Source organism: Blennius ocellaris (genome assembly GCF_963422515.1).
Source record: "Blennius ocellaris genome assembly, chromosome: 10".
Lineage (NCBI taxonomy): Eukaryota > Metazoa > Chordata > Actinopteri > Blenniiformes > Blenniidae > Blennius > Blennius ocellaris.
Window position 1 is genome coordinate 3,514,072 of NC_137659.1, and position 26,271 is coordinate 3,540,342.

At 44.6% G+C, this 26,271-nt stretch overlaps 1 protein-coding gene across 12 annotated transcripts in view; it reads left to right on the forward strand.

The window, feature by feature from the left end:
- The window catches only part of obscnb (obscurin, cytoskeletal calmodulin and titin-interacting RhoGEF b), a 76,107-nt gene that overhangs the window by 25,057 nt on the left and 24,779 nt on the right, over positions 1-26,271 (forward strand). For 8 of the 12 annotated variants that reach the window (XM_080503416.1, XM_080503423.1, XM_080503422.1 and 5 more), the window contains 19 exons: positions 425-694; positions 926-1,192; positions 1,275-1,541; positions 2,176-2,442; positions 3,417-3,686; positions 3,759-4,028; positions 4,263-4,529; positions 5,870-6,136; positions 6,221-6,487; positions 7,629-7,895; positions 8,318-8,584; positions 20,289-20,555; positions 20,637-20,903; positions 21,708-21,974; positions 22,546-22,815; positions 23,182-23,448; positions 24,154-24,432; positions 25,464-25,721; positions 25,910-26,176. In XM_080503416.1, the coding sequence (XP_080359542.1) occupies positions 425-694; positions 926-1,192; positions 1,275-1,541; positions 2,176-2,442; positions 3,417-3,686; positions 3,759-4,028; positions 4,263-4,529; positions 5,870-6,136; positions 6,221-6,487; positions 7,629-7,895; positions 8,318-8,584; positions 20,289-20,555; positions 20,637-20,903; positions 21,708-21,974; positions 22,546-22,815; positions 23,182-23,448; positions 24,154-24,432; positions 25,464-25,721; positions 25,910-26,176 (5,088 nt within the window). The remainder of the gene's footprint in view (positions 1-424; positions 695-925; positions 1,193-1,274; positions 1,542-2,175; positions 2,443-3,416; positions 3,687-3,758; positions 4,029-4,262; positions 4,530-5,869; positions 6,137-6,220; positions 6,488-7,628; positions 7,896-8,317; positions 8,585-20,288; positions 20,556-20,636; positions 20,904-21,707; positions 21,975-22,545; positions 22,816-23,181; positions 23,449-24,153; positions 24,433-25,463; positions 25,722-25,909; positions 26,177-26,271) is intronic. The other 4 variants (XM_080503425.1, XM_080503427.1, XM_080503418.1 and 1 more) reach the window with 4 other exon arrangements.

The following is a 26,271-nucleotide window of genomic DNA, read 5'->3' on the forward strand; positions in this document are numbered from 1 at the left end:
TTTATTCGTACAAAATACAATAATTAACAGATGTTTGCACAGAGTGAAGTATAGAAAACTGTTCTGTCTGTGTATGTATGTATGTGTATGTGCTGTTGTATCCAGGCCTGGTTATGTGTCTGTGCATGTACCTGTACAAATGTGTTTGTGTGTTAATGTGTGTGTATTTTCATCTGTGTGTGTGTGTGTGTGTGTGTGTGTATTCTCAAAAGATGCAAGGACAAATTAAAGTATGTAAATTCAGATTTTGAAGCAGCTCTGAAATATTTTGTTGTATTTAGAGCTTTTTTTAATATAAAAAAGGTAGATGTGAAACGTGTCGAACATTCCTATTAGATGACTGTCTGATTTCCCTGGGTGAGCTGCGGTTCCTGACCCCCCCACCCCCCACCCCACCCCCGTTTATCCCCGCATCCCCTTATAGAACAGTCCATCAGCATTGTGCGTGAGCTGAGCCCGGTGGAGGTGACCGAGCCATTCGCCGCAGCCTTCGAGGTGGAGATCAGCATGGAGCTGGTGAAGCCTCCGATCTGGACCCTGAGCGGTGTTGGCCTGCGGGAGGGTGCCGATGTTGAGATGGAGAAAGAAGGCACAATGCACCGGCTCACCTTCAAAAAGACCAAAACCTCCATGACGGGAGCCGTGCAGTTCACAGCGGGGAAGAGCAAATCTACAGCCCAGCTCACAGTGAAAGGTAGCCGAGTCACACGCAGGGTTGTCATGGAGATCGCAAGGTTCCACACTTCAGGAGACACATTCAGTTTAGATATCTTCTTCACACCTGTTCATATGGACTCTTTTCTACATATATATATATATAGTTTAGTTTCATCAAGGGTTTTAGCCAATCACAATCAATGTAGGCCCTCCCTTTGACTCCGCCCACAAGTAAACAGTCTCATCTCACACTGTGTCCTAATGTCAGAGCGTCCTCTGGAGATCGCGGAGCCCCTCAAAGACGTGAAGGCGAAGGAGAAGAGCTCGGCCATACTCAGCTGCAAGTTCTCCGCTCCACCCAAAGACGTGAAATGGTTCAGAGGCTCGGTCGCCCTGGCACCTTCCGACAAACACAACATGAAGCAAGATGCCACGCGAGCGCAGCTGACCATCCAGAGGCTGACGGAGGAGGACACCGGCGAGTACCGCTGTCAGTCCGGACCTGCTGAGACAAAAGGAAAACTCACTGTGGAAGGTACAGCATGCTTTCACTGCGGATATAACATGAGAATGAGTCTTCATGAACCTACACTGAAATCTTGATTCCTCCTCTTCAGTGCGCGAAATTAAGATCACGAAGCACCTCGCGGATACGGAGGTGAACGAAGACAGCGACGCCTCCTTCACCTGCGAGGTGAACTACGAAGACGAGGAGGCGCAGTGGCTCCTGAACAACAAGGTGCTCTGCACCAACGAGGTGAACTCCATCAGCCACGAGGGGAAAGTCCACCGGCTGGCGTTGAAGAACCTGGCGCCGCAGGACGGAGGAACCATCACCTTCCAGGTCCGCAAGGTCAAAGAGTCAGTCACGCTCAAGGTCAAAGGTGAGGACTTTTACACGTTTACACAGAGGTTTCCAAATAATATCGTAAAATTTAGTCTCAATTTCTCAAAAAAATACATATTCTCATGTTTAGTGTATTCTTTTAACAAACAGGAGTTACATTGAGCCATACTCATGTTCTGAACTTTTTATCAACAAAACAGTTTTACATAGATTCACATTTAGATTGTTTTTAAGTCATATGACAATAGTAGAAAACTGCAAACAAAGGAAAGGAGACAAAAACAAAATGCAATTATTTTCAAATGCTCCACTGATAAAACAAGGGTTGAGTTCCTCAGGGATCAATTCTGGATCCTTTTTATTTTTACTTCACTGTTTTGTCAGTTGATTAATGATTAATCCCAAAAGGGGTGTGATTAAATAAGTTATTTTGAATTCTTAGCACTTATTCATATGTATATGTATTTATATATGTGTATATGTGTCTAATATTTTTACATGCGATAGTGTTTTGAAAAGAAGGGAATTTAAATTGTATCACCTAACAGTATTTACAGAAAATCCTTTGATATGAATATAAATTCTATGCATGTACCTGACCCCAGTTAACCCAAAAGATGAGCAAAAGATGTTTTTTTCCTCAGAGTTACTTTTTCTTCTCTGAACTGCAGAAAAGCGTGCAGAGTTCCTGAAGTCTCTGGACGACGTCACCGGAGAGGAAAAAGGCATGATAACGCTGGCATGCGAGGCGTCGAAACCGAGAGTTTCCCCCGTTTGGCGAAAAGGAGATAAAGTCTTAAAAGCCGGACCAAAATACGAGCTCCTTCACACGGGGAAATCTCTGGGCCTCATCATCAAGGATGTGACCAAAGACGACGGCGGAGAGTACAGCTGTGACCTCGGCACTGAGGTTTGCAAGTCCAGGGTGACAGTCCGAGGTGGGTATCTCTTCCATCTCCACCAATACATTACATTATGGCTTTGAGCATAATACCTTTGTGAAAACCATTGGGAACATGTTTGAAAGCCATTATCGGTGCATCTAAATGGACTCATTAGAAACCATTCTTTAGTGCGCTCCTTAAACACATTGTGTTGAAACGCTAATTAAATCACATCATCTGTGGACACAAAACCATTGTCTATATTTACTGGCTTCACACCAACGTATGCAACCATCCAGATCTTTTTCAGGGAAGGCGTCGCTTTAACAAATCATCTCCTGCACGTATGCTATCACTGGCTTTCCGAACTTCACCTACTGAAAACATCCAAAATATTAAAATGTGAATTTTGGTTACAAATAATTTTGAATCAGTATATTGATTTTTAACCGGTTTAGCAACAGGAGCCACCCTGGAATGATGAGCTCTGAGCAAAATCGAGAAAAATATTAACATTTTCAGATGTATTGAATTGAAATAATGTTAATTTATGCAATGTGGTCCGATGTGTTTTTTAATCTACAAATATGAAAAGAAATACATTTTTATGGAGATGTCGAGCAGAATTCCACCGCAGTTTTTATTGCTCCATCCTTTCAGGTGCCAGCACCTTGCCTCAACTCATATTTAATTATTCGTACCTGTGTTTTCACCAAGCTCAGTTACCATATAGAAAACAGCTTTTTGGATCATATAATGGTGGTTGTCACCTCATATCGCAAGGAATTATTGCAACCCACTATTGAGGAGAATGACTTAATAATTCAAAATCTTTATCTTAATTCCCTGAAAACTGGTAAACACATTTTTGGTCGTAACCAACCACTCGAGGGTCCCTGGTCTAGACTTTTGCATATTATCGCATCACCTACCCCTTATTTCTTTCCATAGACACGTCGTACTTGGTGCCATCATTTTCTCTTGTTCACATCAAGTCTGAAGGTGTATTGTGACGCTTTCTCCTGCAGAAATCGGTATCGGGATCACAAAGTGGCTGAAGTCAGCCGAGGTGAACGAGGGCGAGTCCTGCAGCTTCGAGTGCATCCTGTCTCGTGAGAGCTCGGACGAGTCCTCCTGGACCGTCAACGGTCAGACGGTTAAAAGCGGCGATCGCTTCAAGATCTCCAATAAAGGACGCAAATACATGCTGACCATCACTGACACAAGACCCGCTGACGCTGGAGAGGTGGTCTTCAGCATCAAAGAGCTGAGCACCAAAACTACACTAACAGTCGAAGGTAAGATCTTAAGCAGCACGTGAGAAGCCGTCTTGGGAAGGATAGAGGTGAATATTTATCATCCTCTTGTAGGCAAAGCTTCATCTGTGTCAAAGGGACTGGAGAATATCAGTGTTGTTCGCGGGGAGGATGCTGTATTCACCTGCGAGGTGACTCAGGCCACCGCCACTGTGAAGTGGGCCAAGGAGGGAAAAGCCATCAAAAAGAGCCAGAAGTACGAGCTGAGTCAGCAGGAGAAAGTTATGACGCTGACCGTCCACAGCGTGTCCGCTCAGGACTCCGGAGAGTACAGCTGTGAGGTCGTCGGAGGAGCAACCACCAGAGCCAAGCTGGAAATCAAAGGTCAGAAAGGAAATTACATATCTCATGTTGGGCCTGATTTACTAAAATCCTTGATAGAGAGTGGGAGTTTGGACGCTCACAAAAATAGATTCATTTCTGATTTACTAAGGTCTCGTTTACGCAAATTGATCAAGTCCAAGCAGCAGAGACAAACTAACAACCTGCAAGCAGCTCTTCGAAAAGGATGCAAAACACTGGACCGTACTCTAGCTAACCACGCATTTTTTTGTGCAGAACCAATCCATAAGTTCACTAAAGCGCTGTCGGACGTCCAGGCGGACGAAAAGAGCTCGGTGACGCTGCGGTGCGAGACAGCTCAGAGCCCGTCCACCGTGGTTTGGCTGAAAGGTCACACGGAGCTGAAGGCCGGCGGTCGATACGAGATGTCGCAGAAGGACGGCGTCCTGGCCTTCACCATCAAACAGCTGGAGGAGAAAGACACGGACATCTACACCTGCGACGTGGGCACGGCCAAGAGCATGGCCAAAGTCACAGTGAAAGGTGAGAGCACCCGAACGTTCCCCTCCAGCTTTACGGGTAAGTCTTCGGGCCTTTTTCCTGGTTATCCGGTGCTGTGTTCAAAGAAGTTGTTTCAGGTTAGCACATATTCAGAAATCATAGTTTTCCTGTGGTAGATGAAGATTACTGCTGAATTGTTGTGCTTTAGTTTTTAGATGTTTCATTGTGGAGTCGCCTATTTTGAAATGTTGATTTTGCATTTATGCGTTCGATGGACTTTAGTTTGTTTGCCTGGGAAATGTTCATTCGCCCCTGATGTTTGGTTTGCTTGACGTTTCAAAAGTGAAATGGAAATGATTGGATGTTGCTTGTTTCGACAGACAATTAGCTGCATTTGTTTTGTTCTTCAGTGTGCTTTGTTTCTATTCTTATTCTTTGTGGCTTGTTTACTGCTGTCTGAAACATCTCGCAAATACCAATCGCACTTTGGTGTGTTGTTGATACTCACTCCGGATGATTGTGTTTTTTTAGACTTTGAATGTATTTCAGATTAATTGGATGTGAGGAGCAAATAGTCTGTAGGAGTCTTTGTTCACGGCTTCTTGAGAACCTGCAGCAGCAGATACATACACACATATACAGTTAACATTGCAAGTCTTTGAATTGTGTGAGGAAGCTTAAGTAACCCAGTAAAACCCCAATGCAGGCTAAGAGAGAACGTGCATACTACACACTGAAAGATCCAGGCACATTAACCCCTGAGTCACCATGCAAATGTGGCAGAGAATTCAAATCACACAGAGAAAGAACGGGCAATTGATAAAAGTCCTGAGTCTGCAAAGACTTTGTGATGTTCCGGAAACTTGTTCTCAGATGCTGATGAGTTCACGAACTGTATTTTATTCAAAATGCTGAAAAAGAAACGATCGTGTTGTGTGTTTTCTGTCAAAATGTGTTGTCAGAGGTTTGTATTGTGTATGTTACTGTCGGACCTGCTTTGCTTCTGTGTTTGTGTTGTTTGAACATCCATAGGCTGAATGACATCCGCTAGCACGACACACACACACACACACACACACACACACACACACACACACACACACACACACACACACACACACACACACACACACACACACACACACACACACACACGGTTCATGCATTTTTGAGAGGACATTGCTCCTGGGATGACGATTGAGGTCTTTTTCGATTGAATTTTGAAGATGCATGACAGAGAAGCGTCAGTTCAACTCGTCTATCTTCATCATCATCTTTGTCTTCATCGTCTTCATCGTCATCATCACCACCTGTGATGACCCTTCACCACCAGTATCCGGCAGCTCTGTGTGATAACATGGTGATTGTGCGTCTGATTCTAGCGGCGCCGGCCTCCTTCACCGAGAAGCTCAAGAACCAGGAGCTGAAGGAAGGAGAAACAGCGAAGCTCTGCTGTCAGTTATCCAAACCTGCAGCTAATGTCCAGTGGAAGAAAGGCTCTGAAGCTCTCAGAGTGGGAGAAAAGTATGATTTGAGGCAGAACGAGACCTCTTGCATCCTGCAGATCAGGAACTTGCAGGTTGAAGACAGCGCTGAATACTCGTGTGTGTGCGGGGACCAGAAAACAACAGCAAGCCTGAAAGTCACGGGTACAAGAGTCTCACTTCGATTGACCCTCTGTTGTCTTTTAATCATGTCGGTGGGACCTGATTCTGACCAACTTGCTTGTGCAGCGTTACCGCCGACCTTCAGCCGGCCGCTGCAGAGCCAGGAGGCCGAGGAGGGAGCCGGCGTGACTCTGCGCTGTGAGCTCTCTAAAGCTGGAGTCAAGGTGGAGTGGAAGAAGGGAGCCGAGGTCCTGAAGGCCGGAGAGAAGTACGGGACGAGGCAGAGCGGCTCGGTGAACGAGCTCCTCATCAACAAAGTGCAGCCGGAAGACGGCGGCGACTACAGCTGTGTGTGTGGAGAGCAGAAGACCACAGCCAGCGTCAGCATCAAGGGTAGGAGCGGGACTCTTCAAACAGGCAGCCAGTGAGACACGTTAGCGGTTTGTCAGCTGTTTGGGTACACATGGACTTACAGCTGCATCAAAATCTGTCTCACTTCATCCGATTACGATCAGATTATGGGTTTGAATTAATTCCTTTATCAAGGGTGATTAACCTCCAGAAGAGTTTAACTGTTTTAATCTTGTGTGGTCGGGCATCGGACAAATGTTTGTTAGTTCTTGTAAACAGAGATGTCACTTGCTGTTCAAATATGGCCACTTTGGGGGTGCGGTCAGTGCACAAAAAAACCTTTATTTACCAGCTTTGGCAGGAAAATCTTCTGAACCTTTTTAACAACAGGATCTTCACACATCTCCGCATCTCTCATCGGGGACATCTGTGGTTCTTTTACACACATCAACAGAAGCCTGTTTTCTGCTCAATGTTCCCTGACATGAGGAAAGGGCGGGACAAAAAAAAAGCTGACAACAATGTTGGAAGCTGCACACACAACATATCTTCTCAAGAAATAGATTGGCTCATTGAAAAATGAAAGGTGTACAACCCTTCTGAAACATACGCTGCATTTCACATTCAAAATGGAAAAAGTGGACCTGAACTTGTTGAAATGCTCCAACTTATTCAATAAGGAAGCTCCTTATTCATCCCTTTTACCATATAAAAGCAGTAAACTCACTTCATAACAACCAATTGTGAGTGGCCACATCCACTCGAAGCAAATTACAAAAGCTTATTATTTAATTATTAGAGTATTCTTCCTTTATCTGTTAAGGTCCTGATGGAAGACAAATGAGTGCTACATCTGTGTGTTCATACAGGAACTGGTTCGAGAGTACTTATGTAGATTAAATGAAAACGAAAAAAATTATCACTTGTCGCTTCAGTCTTAAATAAACTGCATCAGGTTTGATGCAAGCTCGACGCACTAATGCAGGAAACGTATTTAAATCCATCAGTCACATTCGGGCAGGAGACAGATTTTGAGGTCATCTGTAGAAACACATTTATTTCAGAGTCTGGATGTCACTGTGGATTGCAGTCGCTCTCTGTTTGTCTGCTTTTGTCCATATTTCAATGTTTTGCACCGTTGCATGCTGCTGCCGATGACTAACTAACTTGACTGACCGCTCAGCCCGACCAGCGACCTTCAGCCGGCCGCTGCAGAGCCAGGAGGCCGAGGAGGGAGCCACCATGACACTGCGCTGTGAGCTCTCTAAAGCTGGAGTCCTGGTGGAGTGGAAGAAGGGAGCGGAGGTCCTGAAGGCCGGAGAGAAGTACGGGATGAAGCAGAGCGGCTCGGTGAACGAGCTCCTCATCAACAAGGTGCAGCCGGAAGACGGCGGCGACTACAGCTGTGTGTGTGGAGAGCAGAAGACCGCAGCCAGCGTCAGCATCAAGGGTAGGAGCGGGGCGGCTGGAGGGGCTGATCTGCGGGGCTTCGAGACAAACTGCATGCAGCAGCTTCACCTAAAAGAGAAAGGGTTCATCAAGCTTAAGTTTTCAAGCTTTCTGTTATTTGAGAACATATTTATGTCAGCTGCATACGTCCTTCATGTCATGTGAGATCAGCAGACATTTTCCCAAATGATTTGAGAAATGATGAATAATGATCACTCACACAAATGTGCAGAATTTTAAGATTATTTTTGTTTATATTCAAAAATCCAAAAGCTTTAAAAAGGATACAAGAACTCATATAACTTTAGATATTCTCTCTAACCTAGAAGCTTGATAACCCGAGATAAATACGCAAAGCACAATGCTTTGCACTGTTAAATTTCCAACTGTGCCAGCTAACTAACTAACTGACTGACCGCTCAGCCCGACCAGCGACCTTCAGCCGGCCGCTGCAGAGCCAGGAGGCCGAGGAGGGAGCCAGCGTGACTCTGCGCTGTGAGCTCTCTAAAGCTGGAGTCCCGGTGAAGTGGAAGAAGGGAGCCGAGGTCCTGAAGCCCGGAGAGAAGTACGGGATGAAGCAGAACGGCTCGGTGAACGAGCTCCTCATCAACAAAGTGCAGCCGGAAGACGGCGGCGACTACAGCTGTGTGTGTGGAGAGCAGAAGACCACAGCCAGCGTCAGCATCAAGGGTAGGAGCGGGGCGGCTGGTTTCCTTTTCTGTTTTGTTACAGGCTCATTCAAATATGTGAAGTTGATTTAATCTGATGTATATGTATCAAACTGTACTACATTGATTGTGTGTTGGAGCCTTTTTCCTCTTTGTTTTTGTGTTTCACTCGTCGGTTCCGTTGTCGTCTGACTTCGGCTTTTGTCACATTGTTATTGATCAGAAGCTCCGCAGCCCGTTTGTGCTCAAAATGCTTGAGCTTTAAGCTATTTAGAGAGAAGATGTTGCGTTACTTCAAACCCTCCTTACAGTTTCCAAAGATCTGTTGCCGCTCTTCTGTGCGTCTTTTCTTTGTGTCGTTATCGGCTGGTCGATCAAGCACGGATTCACCTCGTCCACAGTCCATCACCACTTTGCTTTCATAGTTTTGTGCTTCAGTTTTAATCGATCTGATCCTCTCTCAGCTGCGAAGCAGCCCTCAGCTCCTCCTTCAGTAGAAAAGGAAAAAGCTCTGAGGCAGGAGGCCACAGACAAACCAGCAGGTATGAAAGAAGGCAGATATGCTTCAGCATGACTTTCATGCTTCATGGTGTCGGTTCCTGCTATTCTTTGTGGTTTGTGCATTTTATGATTGTGGTTTTAAGTTGGCTGGTCTGATTTATATAACTCGAAGTTGCACAAAAATTATCATCTAGATGAATTCATCATTCAGCAAGTTTATCAAGTTTATCAAGGACTAAAGTTGAGAGATATTAAAGGAAAGGTTGCTGCATGAGACCGGATGTTATCCTTGTCATGTTTGTGGTAGTGTCGTGGTTTTGGCAGTGTTTCTGTAACTGGATCGTTTTTATGTTTCAGCCAAGTCGCCTGCAGCGCAGTTAGCTAAAGACAAGAAGCAGCAGATTAATGAGACAGTGGAAGGTAATTTTATGAGCTTTGCCTGTTTTTTTTTGCACTCTTTTGTAGTGAGTCAACATATGTGACTCAGCCTTTTTTTTTTTTAAAGAAGAGAAGCACATCATGACTTGTGCTGCTTTCAGGCTCCACGTGTTTGTTTGATTTGCTCGTTTTCACCCTTAAATGTCCAGAATGGTGTGACGATCACGTCAATGTCAGTCTGGATTTCTGAGCTCTGCAGCTTCTTGTCCTGCATGGAGGCTGACTGTTGCTCTGAGGCCATGTTTGTTCTTTGAGCTTTGGTTTTCCTCTTGATGAGTTGTTGTGAAAGCCATCCTGCACATATGGTTTCCATTGCAAGGCTTAAAACTCAAAATGAATGGCAGTCGATGAGCGATTGGGTTGTTGCTCCTTGAATTGCCTTGGAAAAACAAATTTCATGGAAAGGGAGTCGGCTCAGTAGAGCGAATGGGCAGATGGAGCGCGAAGCCTTGGTAAGCAATTCATCCAAGACAAGGAAAAGGGGAGTAATTCCCCTACAACCCAAGAACTTGCTGTCACCATCCCAGCTTGTTTGGCCATGGCAGATGAACCTGACGTGTAACAGGGTTGGCACAATTCCATACATATTGTACTTCACCAACAAAGTCCCAACAGTCCAAAGGAGTCCTCCTTTACAACAACCACGTCCAGGACTACTGTCACAACCACCAGGTTTTATGAAGTTCATCAGTGTCTACCACGATGACCGTCATCCTCTGCCAACACAAGCAGCAGATGGCACATGATCAACAGTTCTTTATTGTCCTTTGAGAACATCCATAGAACCACCTTCAACGTAAAGTGATGGAGTAAGAAGAGCTGTGCTGCCTCTCCACCAAACCCATACCTCACCTTCACCTGCCACCACTGCAACTGAATCTGTAGATGTTGCATCGGCCCGTTCAGTCATGACTGTTCCTGCAGTCCACATGGATTATCATCTTCATGATCTTCGATGGTGATGTCAAGTCATAAAAAATCCCCTGTATTTGTAATCGATCTATTTTCTCATGAGCTTGATTGGTGTTGATGTCTGTGGTTTGTGTTGCTGTTTGTGGAGAATCGATCATTTAGTGTCTGTTTTCTGATGTTCTCATGTTCCTGGTGATGTTGTGGTTACTGCAGTGCTTCTGTGACAGGGTCATATTTGTGTTTCAGTCAAGTCAACTGCATCCACAGCTGCTAAAGACAAGAAGCAGGAGATTAATGAGAAAGTGGAAGGTAATTTTCTGAGCTTTGCCTGTCTTTTGTCCTCGTTTATAATTACTGAGCCTTTGTGACTTTGCACTTTGTTAAATGAGGAGAAGCTCATGGAGCTCTGGCTTTGTGTCTGACTGCTGTTATCAAACGGAAAACTGCTGAGTCAAGACTTGTGCTGCTTTCAAGCTCCACGTGTTTGTCTGACTTGCTCTTTTTCCACCCGTAAATGTCCTGATTGTTGTGAACCTCTGTGGTTTGTGGAGAAACGATCACGTCAGTGTCAGTCTGGATTCCTGATCTCTGCAGTTTCTTGTCCTGCATGGAGGCTGACTGTTGCTCTGAGGCCATGTTTGTTTTTTGAGCTTTGGTTGTTCTCTTGAGATGAGTTCTACATGAAGCTGCTACTTTCCTGAGGGCTCAGTGTCGTGTTCATTCATTGCAGCTGCGACGCTGCAAACTACAGAGCAAACTCCCAAACAGCAACTCCTCAAACAGGAAGTTCAGGGAGGTCCGAGTGAGCTGAAAGCTGGAGGTGAAGGTAATGAGATACATGTGCATGGCTCATGTTGGACACTGTGGCTCTTTTCTTTTTTTTTTTTTTTTCAGAAAAGTACATTTTTTTGAACGTGTGTGTTGAGTTTGGCGTTTTAATGCTTTTAATGCTGTGACCTCTCAGAAGTGTCCCCAGCTACCAGAACTGACAAATTGGTTCTGTAGAGACTTTTAAATGTTCACATCTCTGAGATGATGACATCTTGAAGGAAAAGCCATCTTGCGCCTTTGGTTTCCATTGTAGAACTTAAATCTCAAAATGAATCGCAGTCAATAAGAAGCTGGGTTGTTGTTGGTTGGACTGCATTGAAAGAGAAATACACAAAGAAGCAACACATTTTCAGCATTAAATCCTTCAGTTTGTGTCATCATGGCATTCTAGCCAGGAACATTTTCTTCATTACACATCCATTAGAAATTTGATGTAGGATTGTGAATATGTTACAAGCAACCTATGATCCAGCGCTACCTTCTGGAAATGTTGGTGATTGATCTGACAGTCCCACCACTGCAGTCACAAACTGTGACTGACAGGTTGTTTGATAGACAGAATCAGATAGGGAAAACTAAGATCCAACAAAGGGTTCCCGCTGAAGAAAGCAATTGGTGGCCATCTAGCTATTGGTAGATGGAGCTCGAAGCCTTGGTAAGCAATCTATCCAAGACAAGGAAACGTGTATTCAATCCCGCACAACACAAGAACTTGTTGTCACAATCCCAGCTTGCTCAGCCATGGAAGATGAACCCCACGTATAAAAGTTTGGCACAATTCCATCCACATTGTACTTCACCTACAATGTCCCACTGACCAATCCAAAGGACTCGTCCATGCCAGCAACCACATCAACGATTGATCGCAACCACCAGATTATAGGATGTCCCTCATTTTCTGCACTGACCTGATTTGAAATTTTGTCATTTCTGTCATGAGCCGGATTGTTGTTGATGTCTGGTTTGTGTTGCTGTTTGTGGAGAATCGATCATTTAGTGTCTGTTTTCTGATGTTCTCATGTTCCTGGTAATGTTGTGGTTTCTGCAGTGCTTCTGTGACAGGGTCATATTTGTGTTTCAGTCAAGTCAACTGCATCCACAGCTGCTAAAGTCAAGAAGCAGGAGATTAATGAGACAGTGGAAGGTAATTTTCTGAGCTTTGCCTGTCTTTTGTCCTCGTTTATAATTACTGAGCCTTTGTGACTTTGCACTTTGTTAAATGAGGAGAAGCTCATGGAGCTCTGGCTTTGTGTCTGACTGCTGTTATCAAACGGAAAACTGCTGAGTCAAGACTTGTGCTGCTTTCAAGCTCCACGTGTTTGTCTGACTTGCTCTTTTTTACCCTTAAATGTCCTGATTGGTGTGAATCTCTGTGGTTGTGGAGAAACGATCACGTCGGTGTCAGTCTGGATTCCTGAGCTCTGCAGTTTCTTGTCCTGCATGGAGGCTGACTGTTGCTCTGAGGCCATGTTTGTTTTTTGAGCTTTGGTTGTTCTCTTGAGGTGAGTTTTACATGAAGCTGCTACTTTCCTGAGGGCTCAGTGTCGTGTTCATTCATTGCAGCTGCGACACTGCAAACTACAGTACAAACTCCCAAACAGCAACCCCTCAAACAGGAAGTTCAGGGAGGTCCGAGTGAGCTGAAAGCTGGAGGTGAAGGTAATGAGATACATGTGCATGGCTCATGTTGGACACTGTGGCTCTTTTCTTTTTTTTTTTTCAGAAAAGTAAATTTTGTTGAATGTGTGTTGAGTTTGGCGTTTTAATGCTTTTAATGCTGTGACCTCTCAGAAGTGTCCCCAGCTACCAGAACTGACAAATTGGTTCTGTAGAGACTTTTAAATGTTCACATCTCTGAGATGATGATATCTTGAAGGAAAAGCCATCTTGCGCCTTTGGTTTCCATTGTAGAACTTAAATCTCAAAATGAATCACAGTCAATAAGAAGCTGGGTTGTTGTTGCTTGGACTGCATTGAAAGAGAAATACACAAAGAAGCAACACATTTTCAGCCTTAAATCCTTCAGTTTGTGTCATCATGGCATTCTAGCCAGGAACATTTTCTTCATTACACATCCATTAGAAATTTGATGTAGGATTGTGAATATGTTACAAGCAACCTATGATCCAGCGCTACCTTCTGGAAATGTTGGTGATTGATCTGACAGTCCCACCACTGCAGTCACAAACTGTGACTGACAGGTTGTTTGATAGACAGAATCAGATAGGGAAAACTAAGATCCAACAAAGGGTTCCCGCTGAAGAAAGCAATTGGTGGCCATCTAGCTATTGGTAGATGGAGCTTGAAGCCTTGGTAAGCAATCTATCCAAGACAAGGAAACCTGTATTCAATCCCGCACAACACAAGAACTTGTTGTCACAATCCCAGCTTGCTCAGCCATGGAAGAAGAACCCCACGTATAAAAGTTTGGCACAATTCCATGCACATTGTGCTTCACCTACAATGTCCCACTGACCAATCCAAAGGACTCGTCCATGCCAGCAACCACATCAACGATTGATCGCAACCACCAGATTATAGGATGTCCCTCAGTTTCTGCACTGACCTGATTTGAAATTTTGTCATTTCTGTCATGAGCCGGATTGTTGTTGATGTCTGGTTTGTGTTGCTGTTTGTGGAGAATCGATCATTTAGTGTTGTTGTTTTTATGTTCTCCTTATGTTCCTGGTAATGTTGTGGTTACTGCAGTGCTTCTGTGACAGGGTCATATTTGTGTTTCAGTCAAGTCAACTGCATCCACAGCTGCTAAAGTCAAGAAGCAGGAGATTAATGAGAAAGTGGAAGGTAATTTTCTGAGCTTTGCCTGTCTTTTGTCCTCGTTTATAATTACTGAGCCTTTGTGACTTTGCACTTTGTTAAATGAGGAGAATCACATGGAGCTCTGGCTTTGTGTCTGACTGCTGTTATCAAACAGAAAACTGCTGAGTCAAGACTTGCGCTGCTTTCAAGCTCCACGTGTTTGTCTGACTTGCTCTTTTTTACCCTTAAATGTCCTGATTGGTGTGAATCTCTGTGGTTGTGGAGAAACGATCACGTCGGTGTCAGTCTGAATTTCTGAGCTCTGCAGTTTCTTGTCCTGCATGGAGGCTGACTGTTGCTCTGAGGCCATGTTTGTTCTTTGAGCTTTGGTTGTTCTCTTGAGGTGAGTTTTACATGAAGCTGCTACTTTCCTGAGGGCTCAGTGTCGTGTTCATTCATTGCAGCTGCGACGCTGCAAACTACAGAACAAACTCCCAAACAGCAACTCCTCAAACAGGAAGTTCAGGGAGGTCCGAGTGAGCTGAAAGCTGGAGGTGAAGGTAATGAGATACATGTGCATGGCTCATGTTGGACACTGTGGCTCTTTTCTTTTTTTTTTTTTTTTCAGAAAAGTAAATTTTGTTGAACGTGTGTGTTGAGTTTGGCGTTTCAATGCTTTTAATGCTGTGACCTCTCAGAAGTGTCCCCAGCTACCAGAACTGACAAATTGGTTCTGTAGAGACTTTTAAATGTTCACATCTCTGAGATGATGATATCTTGAAGGAAAAGCCATCTTGCGCCTTTGGTTTCCATTGTAGAACTTAAATCTCAAAATGAATCGCAGTCAATAAGAAGCTGGGTTGTTGTTGGTTGGACTGCATTGAAAGAGAAATACACAAAGAAGCAACACATTTTCAGCCTTAAATCCTTCAGTTTGTGTCATCATGGCATTCTAGCCAGGAACATTTTCTTCATTACACATCCACTAGAAATTTGATGTAGGATTGTGAATATGTTGCAAGCAACCTATGATCCAGCGCTACCTTCTGGAAATGTTGGTGATTGATCTGACAGTCCCACCACCGCAGTCACAAACTGTGACTGACAGGTTGTTTGATAGACAGAATCAGATAGGGAAAACCAAGATCCAACAAAGGGTTCCCGCTGAAGAAAGCAATTGGCGGCCATCTAGCTATTGGTAGATGGAGCTTGAAGCCTTGGTAAGCAATCTATCCAAGACAAGGAAACGTGTATTCAATCCCTCACAACACAAGGACTTGTTGTCACAATCCCAGCTTGCTCAGCCATGGAAGAAGAACCCCACGTATAAAAGTTTGGCACAATTCCATGCACATTGTGCTTCACCTACAATGTCCCACTGACCAATCCAAAGGACTCGTCCATGTCAGCAACCAACGATTGATCGCAACCACCAGATTATAGGATGTCCCTCAGTTTCTGCACTGACCTGATTTGAAATTTTGTCATTTCTGTCATGAGCCTGATTGGTGTTGATGTCTGGTTTGTGTTGCTGTTTGTGGAGAATCGATCATTTAGTGTCTGTTTTCTGATGTTCTCATGTTCCTGGTAATGTTGTGGTTACTGCAGTGCTTCTGTGACAGGGTCATATTTGTGTTTCAGTCAAGTCAACTGCATCCACAGCTGCTAAAGTCAAGAAGCAGGAGATTAATGAGACAGTGGAAGGTCATTTTCTGAGCTTTGCCTGTCTTTTGTCCTCGTTTATAATTACTGAGCCTTTGTGACTTTGCACTTTGTTAAATGAGGAGAATCACATGGAGCTCTGGCTTTGTGTCTGACTGCTGTTATCAAACGGAAAACTGCTGAGTCAAGACTTGCGCTGCTTTCAAGCTCCACGTGTTTGTCTGACTTGCTCTTTTTTACCCTTAAATGTCCTGATTGGTGTGAATCTCTGTGGTTGTGGAGAAACGATCACGTCGGTGTCAGTCTGGATTCCTGAGCTCTGCAGTTTCTTGTCCTGCATGGAGGCTGACTGTTGCTCTGAGGCCATGTTTGTTTTTTGAGCTTTGGTTGTTCTCTTGAGGTGAGTTTTACATGAAGCTGCTACTTTCCTGAGGGCTCAGTGTCGTGTTCATTCATTGCAGCTGCGACACTGCAAACTACAGTACAAACTCCCAAACAGCAACTCCTCAAACAGGAAGTTCAGGGAGGTCCGAGTGAGCTGAAAGCTGGAGGTGAAGGTAATGAGATACATGTGCATGGCTAATGTTGGACACTGTGGCTCTTTTCTTTTTTTTTTTTCAGAAAAGTAAATTTTGTTGAATGTGTGTTGAGTTTGGCGTTTTAATGCTTTTAATGCTGTGACCTCTCAGAAGTGTCCCCAGCTACCAGAACTGACAAATTGGTTCTGTAGAGACTTTTAAATGTTCACATCTCTGAGATGATGATATCTTGAAGGAAAAGCCATCTTGCGCCTTTGGTTTCCATTGTAGAACTTAAACCTCAAAATGAATCGCAGTCAATAAGAAGCTGGGTTGTTGTTGCTTGGACTGCATTGAAAGAGAAATACACAAAGAAGCAACACATTTTCAGCATTAAATCCTTCAGTTTGTGTCATCATGGCATTCTAGCCAGGAACATTTTCTTCATTACACATCCATTAGAAATTTGATGTAGGATTGTGAATATGTTACAAGCAACCTATGATCCAGCGCTACCTTCTGGAAATGTTGGTGATTGATCTGACAGTCCCACCACTGCAGTCACAAACTGTGACTGACAGGTTGTTTGATAGACAGAATCAGATAGGGAAAACCAAGATCCAACAAAGGGTTCCCGCTGAAGAAAGCAATTGGCGGCCATCTAGCTATTGGTAGATGGAGCTTGAAGCCTTGGTAAGCAATCTATCCAAGACAAGGAAACGTGTATTCAATCCCGCACAACACAAGGACTTGTTGTCACAATCCCAGCTTGCTCAGCCATGGAAGAAGAACCCCACGTATAAAAGTTTGGCACAATTCCATGCACATTGTGCTTCACCTACAATGTCCCACTGACCAATCCAAAGGACTCGTCCATGCCAGCAACCACATCAACGATTGATCGCAACCACCAGATTATAGGATGTCCCTCAGTTTCTGCACTGACCTGATTTGAAATTTTGTCATTTCTGTCATGAGCCGGATTGTTGTTGATGTCTGGTTTGTGTTGCTGTTTGTGGAGAATCGATCATTTCGTGTTGTTGTTTTTATGTTCTCCTTATGTTCCTGGTAATGTTGTGGTTTCTGCAGTGCTTCTGTGACAGGATCATGTTTGTGTTTCAGTCAAGTCAACTGCATCCACAGCTGCTAAAGTCAAGAAGCAGGAGATTAATGAGAAAGTGGAAGGTAATTTTCTGAGCTTTGCCTGTCTTTTGTCCTCGTTTATAATTACTGAGCCTTTGTGACTTTGGACTTTGTTAAATGAGGAGAATCACATGGAGCTCTGGCTTTGTGTCTGACTGCTGTTATCAAACGGAAAACTGCTGAGTCAAGACTTGTGCTGCTTTCAAGCTCCACGTGTTTGTCTGATTTGCTCTTTTTCCACCCTTAAATGTCCTGATCGGTGTGAACCTCTGTGTTCTGTGGAGAAACGATCACGTCAGTGTCAGTCTGGATTCCTGAGCTCTGCAGTTTCTTGTCCTGCATGGAGGCTGACTGTTGCTCTGAGGCCATGTTTGTTTTTTGAGCTTTGGTTGTTCTCTTGAGGTGAGTTTTACATGAAGCTGCTACTTTCCTGAGGGCTCAGTGTCGTGTTCATTCATTGCAGCTGCGACGCTGCAAACTACAGAACAAACTCCCAAACAGCAACTCCTCAAACAGGAAGTTCAGGGAGGTCCGAGTGAGCTGAAAGCTGGAGGTGAAGGTAATGAGATACATGTGCATGGCTCATGTTGGACACTGTGGCTCTTTTCTGTGCTTCGAAAATAAAATCACAGGCTGGACCAATGAGAATATGTTGTGTGTTGCACGGTAAAAAGCCTGAATATGTTGGTTTAGTGTCTGTTCTAGATCACATGTATCATAATATTGATGTTTGTTTTTAAAGTCATGCTGATTTGTGTTAATTGCAGTTTCTTTGTGGTTTCATTCATTGTGATGTGCTGGAATAGCGTATACAGAGATTGTGGGCCAGCTGGCGTCTGTAGTTTTACTTCAGTGACTGGAATAAATCAAAAGAGGGACATTTGCTCCTTTGTCGGTCGCACTTGCTTTTACTATTTCGTTTCGAGAGGTGTGTGATAGATTAGCATGTTAGTTGCATCTAGAGTCAGACTTTTTCATGCGATGAGGGCTCAGTGTCGTGTTCATTCATTGCAGCTGCGACGCTGCAAACTACAGAACAAACTCCCAAGCAGCAGCTCCTCAAACAGGAGGTTCAGGGAGGTCCGAGTGAGCTGAAAGCTGGAGGTGGAGGTAATGAGACACACGTGCATGGCTCATGTTGGACGCTGTGGCTCGTCGTCACATTGTTCTTTGTGGGAGTCTGTTGGTGGCGCTGTGTCGTCTGCCGCATGTGGACTGTAGTGACTTCACGACAGCACCCCTCTCTGTGTGTGAATGTATGTGAACAGCCGCAGCAGAAACGCCAGCGTCTTCAGTTGTGACCTCCAGAGCTGAAGCTCAGAAGCAGGAATCCAAAGAGAGAGTTGAAGGTACGAAGCTGCTGTCACACAAAAACCCTCAAACGTGCTGTGAAGGTGTGTGTTAAACTCTCCGACGTCTGTGCGTTACGATGCTTTTATCTTCAGTTTGACTCCTTTGTTGTTGTTGTTGGCGGATTTTGTGCAAATATGCCACAAGTTCCTGCAGAACTCAGCTGTTTTATGTTGCATTTGATGAGTTTGGAACTATTTTGTTTCATTTCTGTTAAAAGTGGCCACAGAGCATATTTTTGGCCTAATGGACTGAGATTCACTGGTCGATGAACACAAGTCTGCTGGTTTTGATGTTTTTGTGCCGGTTTGGTTTGTTGTGGTCAGAAAAGCAGCGCTGAGCCTTCAGTTTGGCTGATTTGTCAATACTTGGTTGGTTGGGTCAGCGATTCTTCATGGTTCATTGTTGTGGCCGTCTATGGATCCACGGATTAGCTCGAAGAAATCTGTGGAGCTCTTTTCAAACCCCATTTCTGCCACTTTTTTTTCTCTAATGTTATTAATGCCACACGAAACTGAGTCAGAACTTTCCTGCGTGTTTTTGCCTTTATGAGCTTCTTTGGGCTGCATGATGATGTCACCACCATGCTGCAGCCAAACAGAAGAAAAGTTCCACACGGACCGATGCTTTTCACAAACCTCCATATAAACCAACGTGTATGTGATCATGTGGCCAAGTGCCTTGTTTTGTGTTATTAAATGTATATACAGGTAAGTAAAAGAAATGACATACAGCAGCATTGTGACGTATCTGGCACTGCCAGAACAAGCCTGCAACGTTCGTCAGACGTTGAAAAATGGTGGATTCAGTGTTTTGTGGGGCTCAGAACTGTAAAGTAGTTCAGCGGAGCTGAGTGTGTTTAGAATTGATTTTCAACTGGAAGTCGATCCGTGATGTTTTCAGCTCTTCCTCCTGGATTTCAACTTTATGTCACACTCACTACAAATCACACATCATTAAATAGTTGGGTTTGACATTTGCTCAAACTCTGGACATCACATTACATTTCTTATGGTGATTGAACTTTGTTTGTTATTCATTTATAATGTCTCGCAATAATTTTTTGTTTTGTCTGTTTTTGTATCTATTCACTCATTCCATTATATAATATAGTTAGTCTTTCTCAGATATTTTGTTCAACTTTTAAAGTTTATTCAGTTTCATTCATTGTTTTATTTGATTGGTATGATTTTGTCGGATTTGTTTTATCTTTGATATTTCTTTATTTCTTTATTATCTATATATTGTTTTTAGCAGATTATTTTTTATTTAAAATTCTTTATTCACATTTGTATGTATATGTATTTATTTATTTATCTTTCTTTCTTTGTTTCATTCTTTCATCTCCTCTTTTCTTTTCTTTAGAAGTATTTATAAGAGTTTCATTCTTTCTTTCGGTACCATTTGTCAGAAGTACATTTTTATCTCAATTTGTGTTGTATTTGCAACCTTCTCAGATCGTCTTCTAAGGTTGAAATTATGGGCTGATAAAGAACTTGCCTCCATTCTACAGACACACATTTGATTTAATTACAAAATATTGAACTTTTGGCCTTTTCCTTACAACGTCATCACTTTGCCTCCACCCTCCCCCCTTCCATTCCATTCCAGCTGCTGCGGTGGTGTTTGTTCGGGAGCTGGGGGGCCGGGTGGCTGAGGAGGGGGCCAGTGTGACTCTGCATTGTGAGCTCTCTGCGGCCGAACTCCCTGTGGAGTGGAGGAAAGGAGCTGAAGTCCTGAGCTGTGGAGGAAAGTACCTCATCCAACAAACTGCGCTCAGTTATCAGCTGCAGATCTTGGATCTCGAACCCGAAGACGCCGGAATTTACTCCTGCTCCTTCAGGGACGCAGTCAGCTCCGCCTCTGTGGTAGTGAACGGTAGGAATGGGGAACTTGTTCTCCTTCATCCCTCCATGTGTTCACCACTCCGGTAACCGGTGGTGTCTCTGTGCTCGTCAGCTCTGCCGGTGGTTTTCAGTAAGGAGCTTCGGAGTCAGACGGCCGATGAAGGGGACGGCGTCACATTTCGCTGTGAGCTCTCCAAACCCGGCGCCCCCGTGGAGTGGCGCAAAGAACAGCTCGGACTGTGTCCTTGCGCCAAATACCAGATGGAACAATCTGGACAAGAGGCGGCGCTCGTCATCCGCGACGTGGACCCAGAGGATTCTGGGAGGTACACGTGTGACGCCGGTGAGCGTCAGAGCACGGCGCAGCTGGTCGTGAACGGTACGCTCCAGAGAAGCTGGAGACTGGAGCTCCACTACAGAAGAGTTGGGACATTGTGTAAAAATAAATGGAACAGGGATATTTCCAAACTATTTTACCTACAATTCTTAGCAAAAAAAAACATTCAAAGACAATAAATCAGATGTAAAAGACACATGTTGAATTTGATTGTGGGTTTTATAAAGGTTTGGACAGTCTTATGTTTACCACGTGCTGCATAGGTCCTCCTTTAAATACTCTGATAGTTTTTAAGTGTTCACAGACAATGGGTTTCATTGAGTTTTATGATGTTTTGTTCAGACATGGTAGTTTACAGAAGTGTTTTTTTTTATTTTTTTAAGTGATGGCTCTCAACAGCAATAGCAGATGGTGGTTTTCAGAGTTTTTAGATGAGAGACAGTAGTTCACACATGGTTTTCATCAGTGTTGACAGACTGTGGGTTTTATAACAGTTTGCAGACTGGCTTTTAGAAAGTGATGGTTTGTGACGGCACATGGTGATTCTCAGAAGTGTTCCCACCTTTAAGAAAAAATACGAAATTCAAAATCATGGACTTTTTCTATAAATCTGAGTTTACTTTTTTTGTTTAAATTTCAGCTTTTATGTTTGATGTGTTGTCTTTGTACCTTTTCATTCCCAGTCTCAGTTTTCACCGACATTTTACTCGATGCCCCATCTCTTCTGTATCTTGACAGCTCGCAGCTCTATTGAGTCGTGACCCGACCCCATGGTCTGGAGTCTCTGTTTCGCACTCTTGCAGTCAGATATTCAGCTCTCATGTCTTTCAAACGTTTCTCCTTCAGCTCGGCCAGTCCTGTTTAAGACTCCGCTTCAGAGTCTGGAGGCTGAGGCAGGACAGAGCGCGAGTCTCCGCTGTGAGACCAGCAAGCCCGGAGCCCCCGTGGCGTGGCGGTGCGGTGACAGGCTGCTGACGTCCAGCAGTAAATATCAGCTGAAGCAGGACGGGCCTGTGGTGGAGCTGGTCATCTTTAAGCTCCAGGGAGGCGACTCGGGGGAGTACTCGTGTGACTCGGGTAGCCAAAGGACCTCGGCGGTCCTCAGGGTGCAGGGTAGGAGTCCCTTTCGTTTGCTGTCACTTCGTCCCGTTCACCACCCTCTCACAAACCAGCATGGAGTTCATCAACCTTTCACCCCGTCCGGGGGTCTTCACAGTGTTTTCACCATCATTTCACGTCTGGTGTGCATTTTTTGGCTTCACCTATTTGTTTCCACCTTTTTAGTCCAGCTCACTTCTTCTTTCTCTTCACAAGTATTAACACACATTCCCCTCTTTTCCTTCAGTGGTGTCGTCTGTGGGACAGCTAATGTAGCCTATTTATTTATTTTTTTTGTGCAGTGGATGTTTAATTTGTCCTTCCTGCTTAAGGACAAGTTCCTCTATGCATGTATGGATCCTGTTGTTGTCTGGTGCTCGAGATTTACTTCCAGTAAAGCCTCAAAGCAACAAACACAACTTCGGCTCTTGTGTTGTCGAACACCTTCACGTCATTAATTCTTGAGTCTTGATCATCTCACGTGTCAAAGACCACATCTGTGACCGACGCCCATCCCTCTCGTAACTCACACTTTGACGCCACCCGTCACGTCTCCAATGAGCTTCCCCAAACTGTTGTTCACCAGAGGTGGAGGTGAGCATCGTGCGGTTCCTGGAGAGCTGCGTCGTGCGCGAGGGCGACGACGTCCGCTTCGAGTGTCTGCTCTCGCACGAGGACACGCCGTCGGTCCGGTGGACGCTGCAGGACGTCCCGCTGCAGAGCAACGAAATGAACGTGATCCAGAGCGAGGGCCGCGTGCACAGCCTGACGCTCAGGGGCGTCACGGCCGCCGACACCGGGACAGTCTGCTTCTCTGTGGGCAACCACACCTCCACCGCCTCGCTCACCGTCACAGGTACGAAACCCTGGCTGAGGTTGAGTTCACAGCCACAGGTAAGAATGAATTGTCCCGCGCCACGTTGGAACGTCTTCCGACGTCTTTTCCACTCTCGGGCTTTACCTGTGACCGCCTCAGGCTCTGCACCTCTGGCACCATTTCCCACCGCTGACTTCCAGCTGTCTATACGCATTTCTAATAAAGGATTTTATTGTCTGTGAATCCTTTTATATGCCACACAGTCGAATTGGTGAATTTCTTTACGGCACCGATTTTGATGTCTTTGTTTACGTCCATCAGTGTGTAAATGTTGTGCGACTGATGCCGTCATGTCTTTGTGACAGCAACTCTTGATTCACGTTCTTGAACTGGTCTTTCTGGCAGTGGCGGCCGTTTCCTTCAAGAAGGAGCTGGAAAGTCAGGAGGCCCTGGAGGGAGGCGATGTCTCTTTATCCTGCGAGACGACCCACCAAGACCGCACAGTGACCTGGAGGAGGGGCTCCACCGTCCTCAGACAGGGGGAGAAGTACAGCATGGAGAAGGAGGGCTGCACTCACATCTTGGTCATACACAAAGTGAGCGTAGAGGATGGTGGAGAGTACAGCTGCGATACAGGAGACAGGAAAAGCACGGCGGCGCTGACTGTGAAAGGTAACGGAGCATCCTATCTGTCTCCCCTTGGCTTCATTTTACGTCTCACCTCTGGCTCCTCCTCTGATGTCTCAAATTGAGTCTAAACTGGAAACTATGCACTGGAATAGATTTCAATTACAAAGTACAAATGTCTTTATCCTCAGCTCCAGAAAAGTTGGGACATCATGTAAAGTCTGAAGAAAACAAACAATAATATATATATATATATATATATATATATATATATATATATAAAAATCTGCAGATAAATACTCCAAAGAGAACAGTTCAATTATGGAAAGGTTAAAAAGGGAGAAGGGAAAGCACTCAGACTCCTCAAATATGAAGTTTGCAGCCTTTATCATGTATATAGGTTTTCATCTGTTTAGTAATGTGACTCCTACACTATAGAGGCAGATAGACATGTTTAGCACCCTGACCCACTTACTAGTAGGAAAGCTACACTAATGCAAATAGGATCATTCTCCTCTGATAACATGTTGGATAGTCACTCCCTCCTTTAGCCAGCGAAACACAGCACAACTTTCCTGGATTTTAGATCATAGCCGATGTATTTTGCCACCTCGTCTATTTTCCTCAAAAGATAAAGATGAAGACCAAATATTAGGTGCGAGGGATTAATGGCATGCCATAATGAGTTTCTTGGTGGCGGATACACACCTTCAGGAAGCTCTGATCTCCCGTCATGCCATTCACCCTCAGAGCGTGTTCGCATAATCCGCGAGCTCCACGACATCACGGTGATGACGGGGCAGGATGCCGTCTTCGAGGTGGAGCTCTCTCACCTGGGTGCCGACGGCTGGGAATGGTGGCTCGGAGACAACCTGCTGCAGAACAACGACCTGAACCAAATGAGCAGCGACGGTCGGCTGCAGCGTCTCGTCTTGAAGATGGTGACCACCGACGAGTCCGGGGACGTGGCCTTCATCATGGGGGAGGAGCGCAGCGTGGCCTGTCTGCTGGTGGAGGAGAAACCCAAAGGTAAAATGGAAACGACGCCATCCGCAAGTCACCTCCATCCTAAACTGTGCCTGGAAATCTGCTTTCATCATCATCATCAGCTCCATCCTCATTATCATTGTCATTGTCGCCTTTGCTTTGAGATCAAGTTTTTTTTTTTGCATTTTATTTAAAATTAATATCATCAGCATAAAAAAAATCTCAAATGATGAACATCTTAACACTGTAAATCTTTACAGTTTGTATTATATTCGGTTTGTTCACTTTGAAGTAACACGGTAGATAGTAACTCTACAGTCATCTGCAATCTGAAATACACTCCAGTCCTTTGTGTGACGTTAGGAACATTAAAAACAACTGATCCTCTCTGAAACAGTGTGTAATTTAGGATAGAGACAAATAATATGTTGTAAAGGAACATGTTACTGTAACTCTAATTATTCCGTTGATATGCTAGTAACTGATTGCTATTATCAGATTACTACCACAGCGACAATTGCTGAAGCTGCTGTGATCTTCAAACTTTTGGAAAACTGCAGCATCCCAATAAATCAGCATGATCAAAGAAATTCACATCAACAAATAAACATCACATCTGTTGACATTTTTGTTAAATACATTATTTGAAGTCCATTTAATTGTATTTTTAGGACATTACCTGCATTGATCAGCACTGTTTCAAAGAGGGTTTTAATATTCAATATGTCAACAAACCACATGTCTTTTTTTTGTTGTTTGTTTTTTACGTAGTATTTTTTTGTCAAAACACCATGAAAGTAATCATCTGAAAATAGCATTGAGATCTACCCAAGTTTACAATCTAACAACTGGCTTTGTACCACCAGATGGTGCCTCTCTTCCTGCATTCAGCCACTTTGTGCACAGTTTGCAAAACGGGCATTACTACATTCTACGTGCTATAAAGTGTACTTCCTTTTGCGAATGGCTGCAGAATGAATGCCTGAGTACAAATATGTAGCTAATTAGTTGTCGTAGGGACACAGGGGAAAAAAAAAAACTGCATATAAATGCTCCGTTTCCCATATTTCCAGTGCTAATAATAGAGAAGCCCCACGACACAAAGGCATTAGAGGGTGAAACTGTGACTCTGGCCTGCACAATCTCCAACCCCAACGCCACGGTCACATGGAAGAGGAACAATGAGGCTCTGCGAGCGGGACTGAAGTACGACCTGAGACAGAACCAGGCTTTCCACCAGCTCCGGATCCACAACCTTCTGCCAGAAGACTCGGGAACATACACCTGTGACACCGGAGACGTGGAGTGTGACGTCACGTTGACCGTGGAAGGTAAAGCCCAATGCCACCTGTTGAAAGCCAATGAAATGCAAGTGTGGACCCAATTGCACTCGACAGAAGAGCTGAAATATTTGTGAACCCTCCTCCTGCCACTGACCTCAAAGATGTTACTCGTACGGTCTCATCCACCCGCTTCAAGTCCTGACATCTGACGTGAACCTGTTTTAAACTCTCACCAGGTGCCCCAGCCTTCTTCCACAAAGAGCTCAAGAACCTGGAAGCTGAGGAGGGGGACAGTGCCACCCTGCGCTGCGAGGTGTCAAGGCCAGGGGTCCGTGTGGAGTGGAGGAGAGGAGGCGTGGTCCTCCATCCTGGAAACAAGTACGAGATCAAGCAAGACGGGAGCGTTCGAGAGCTCCGGATATCCAACCTGGATCCCGAAGACAGCGGCTTCTACACCTGCGATGCCGGAGACGCGCTCACTACAGCTTCTCTGGCCGTGCAAGGTAGCTCTTCCGCTGCAGTGTGTCTGATGTCACGTCCTGTTGTCGTGTCAGTGGAGTCAGCACGGGGCTGATGGTAAAACACATCAGACGCTCAG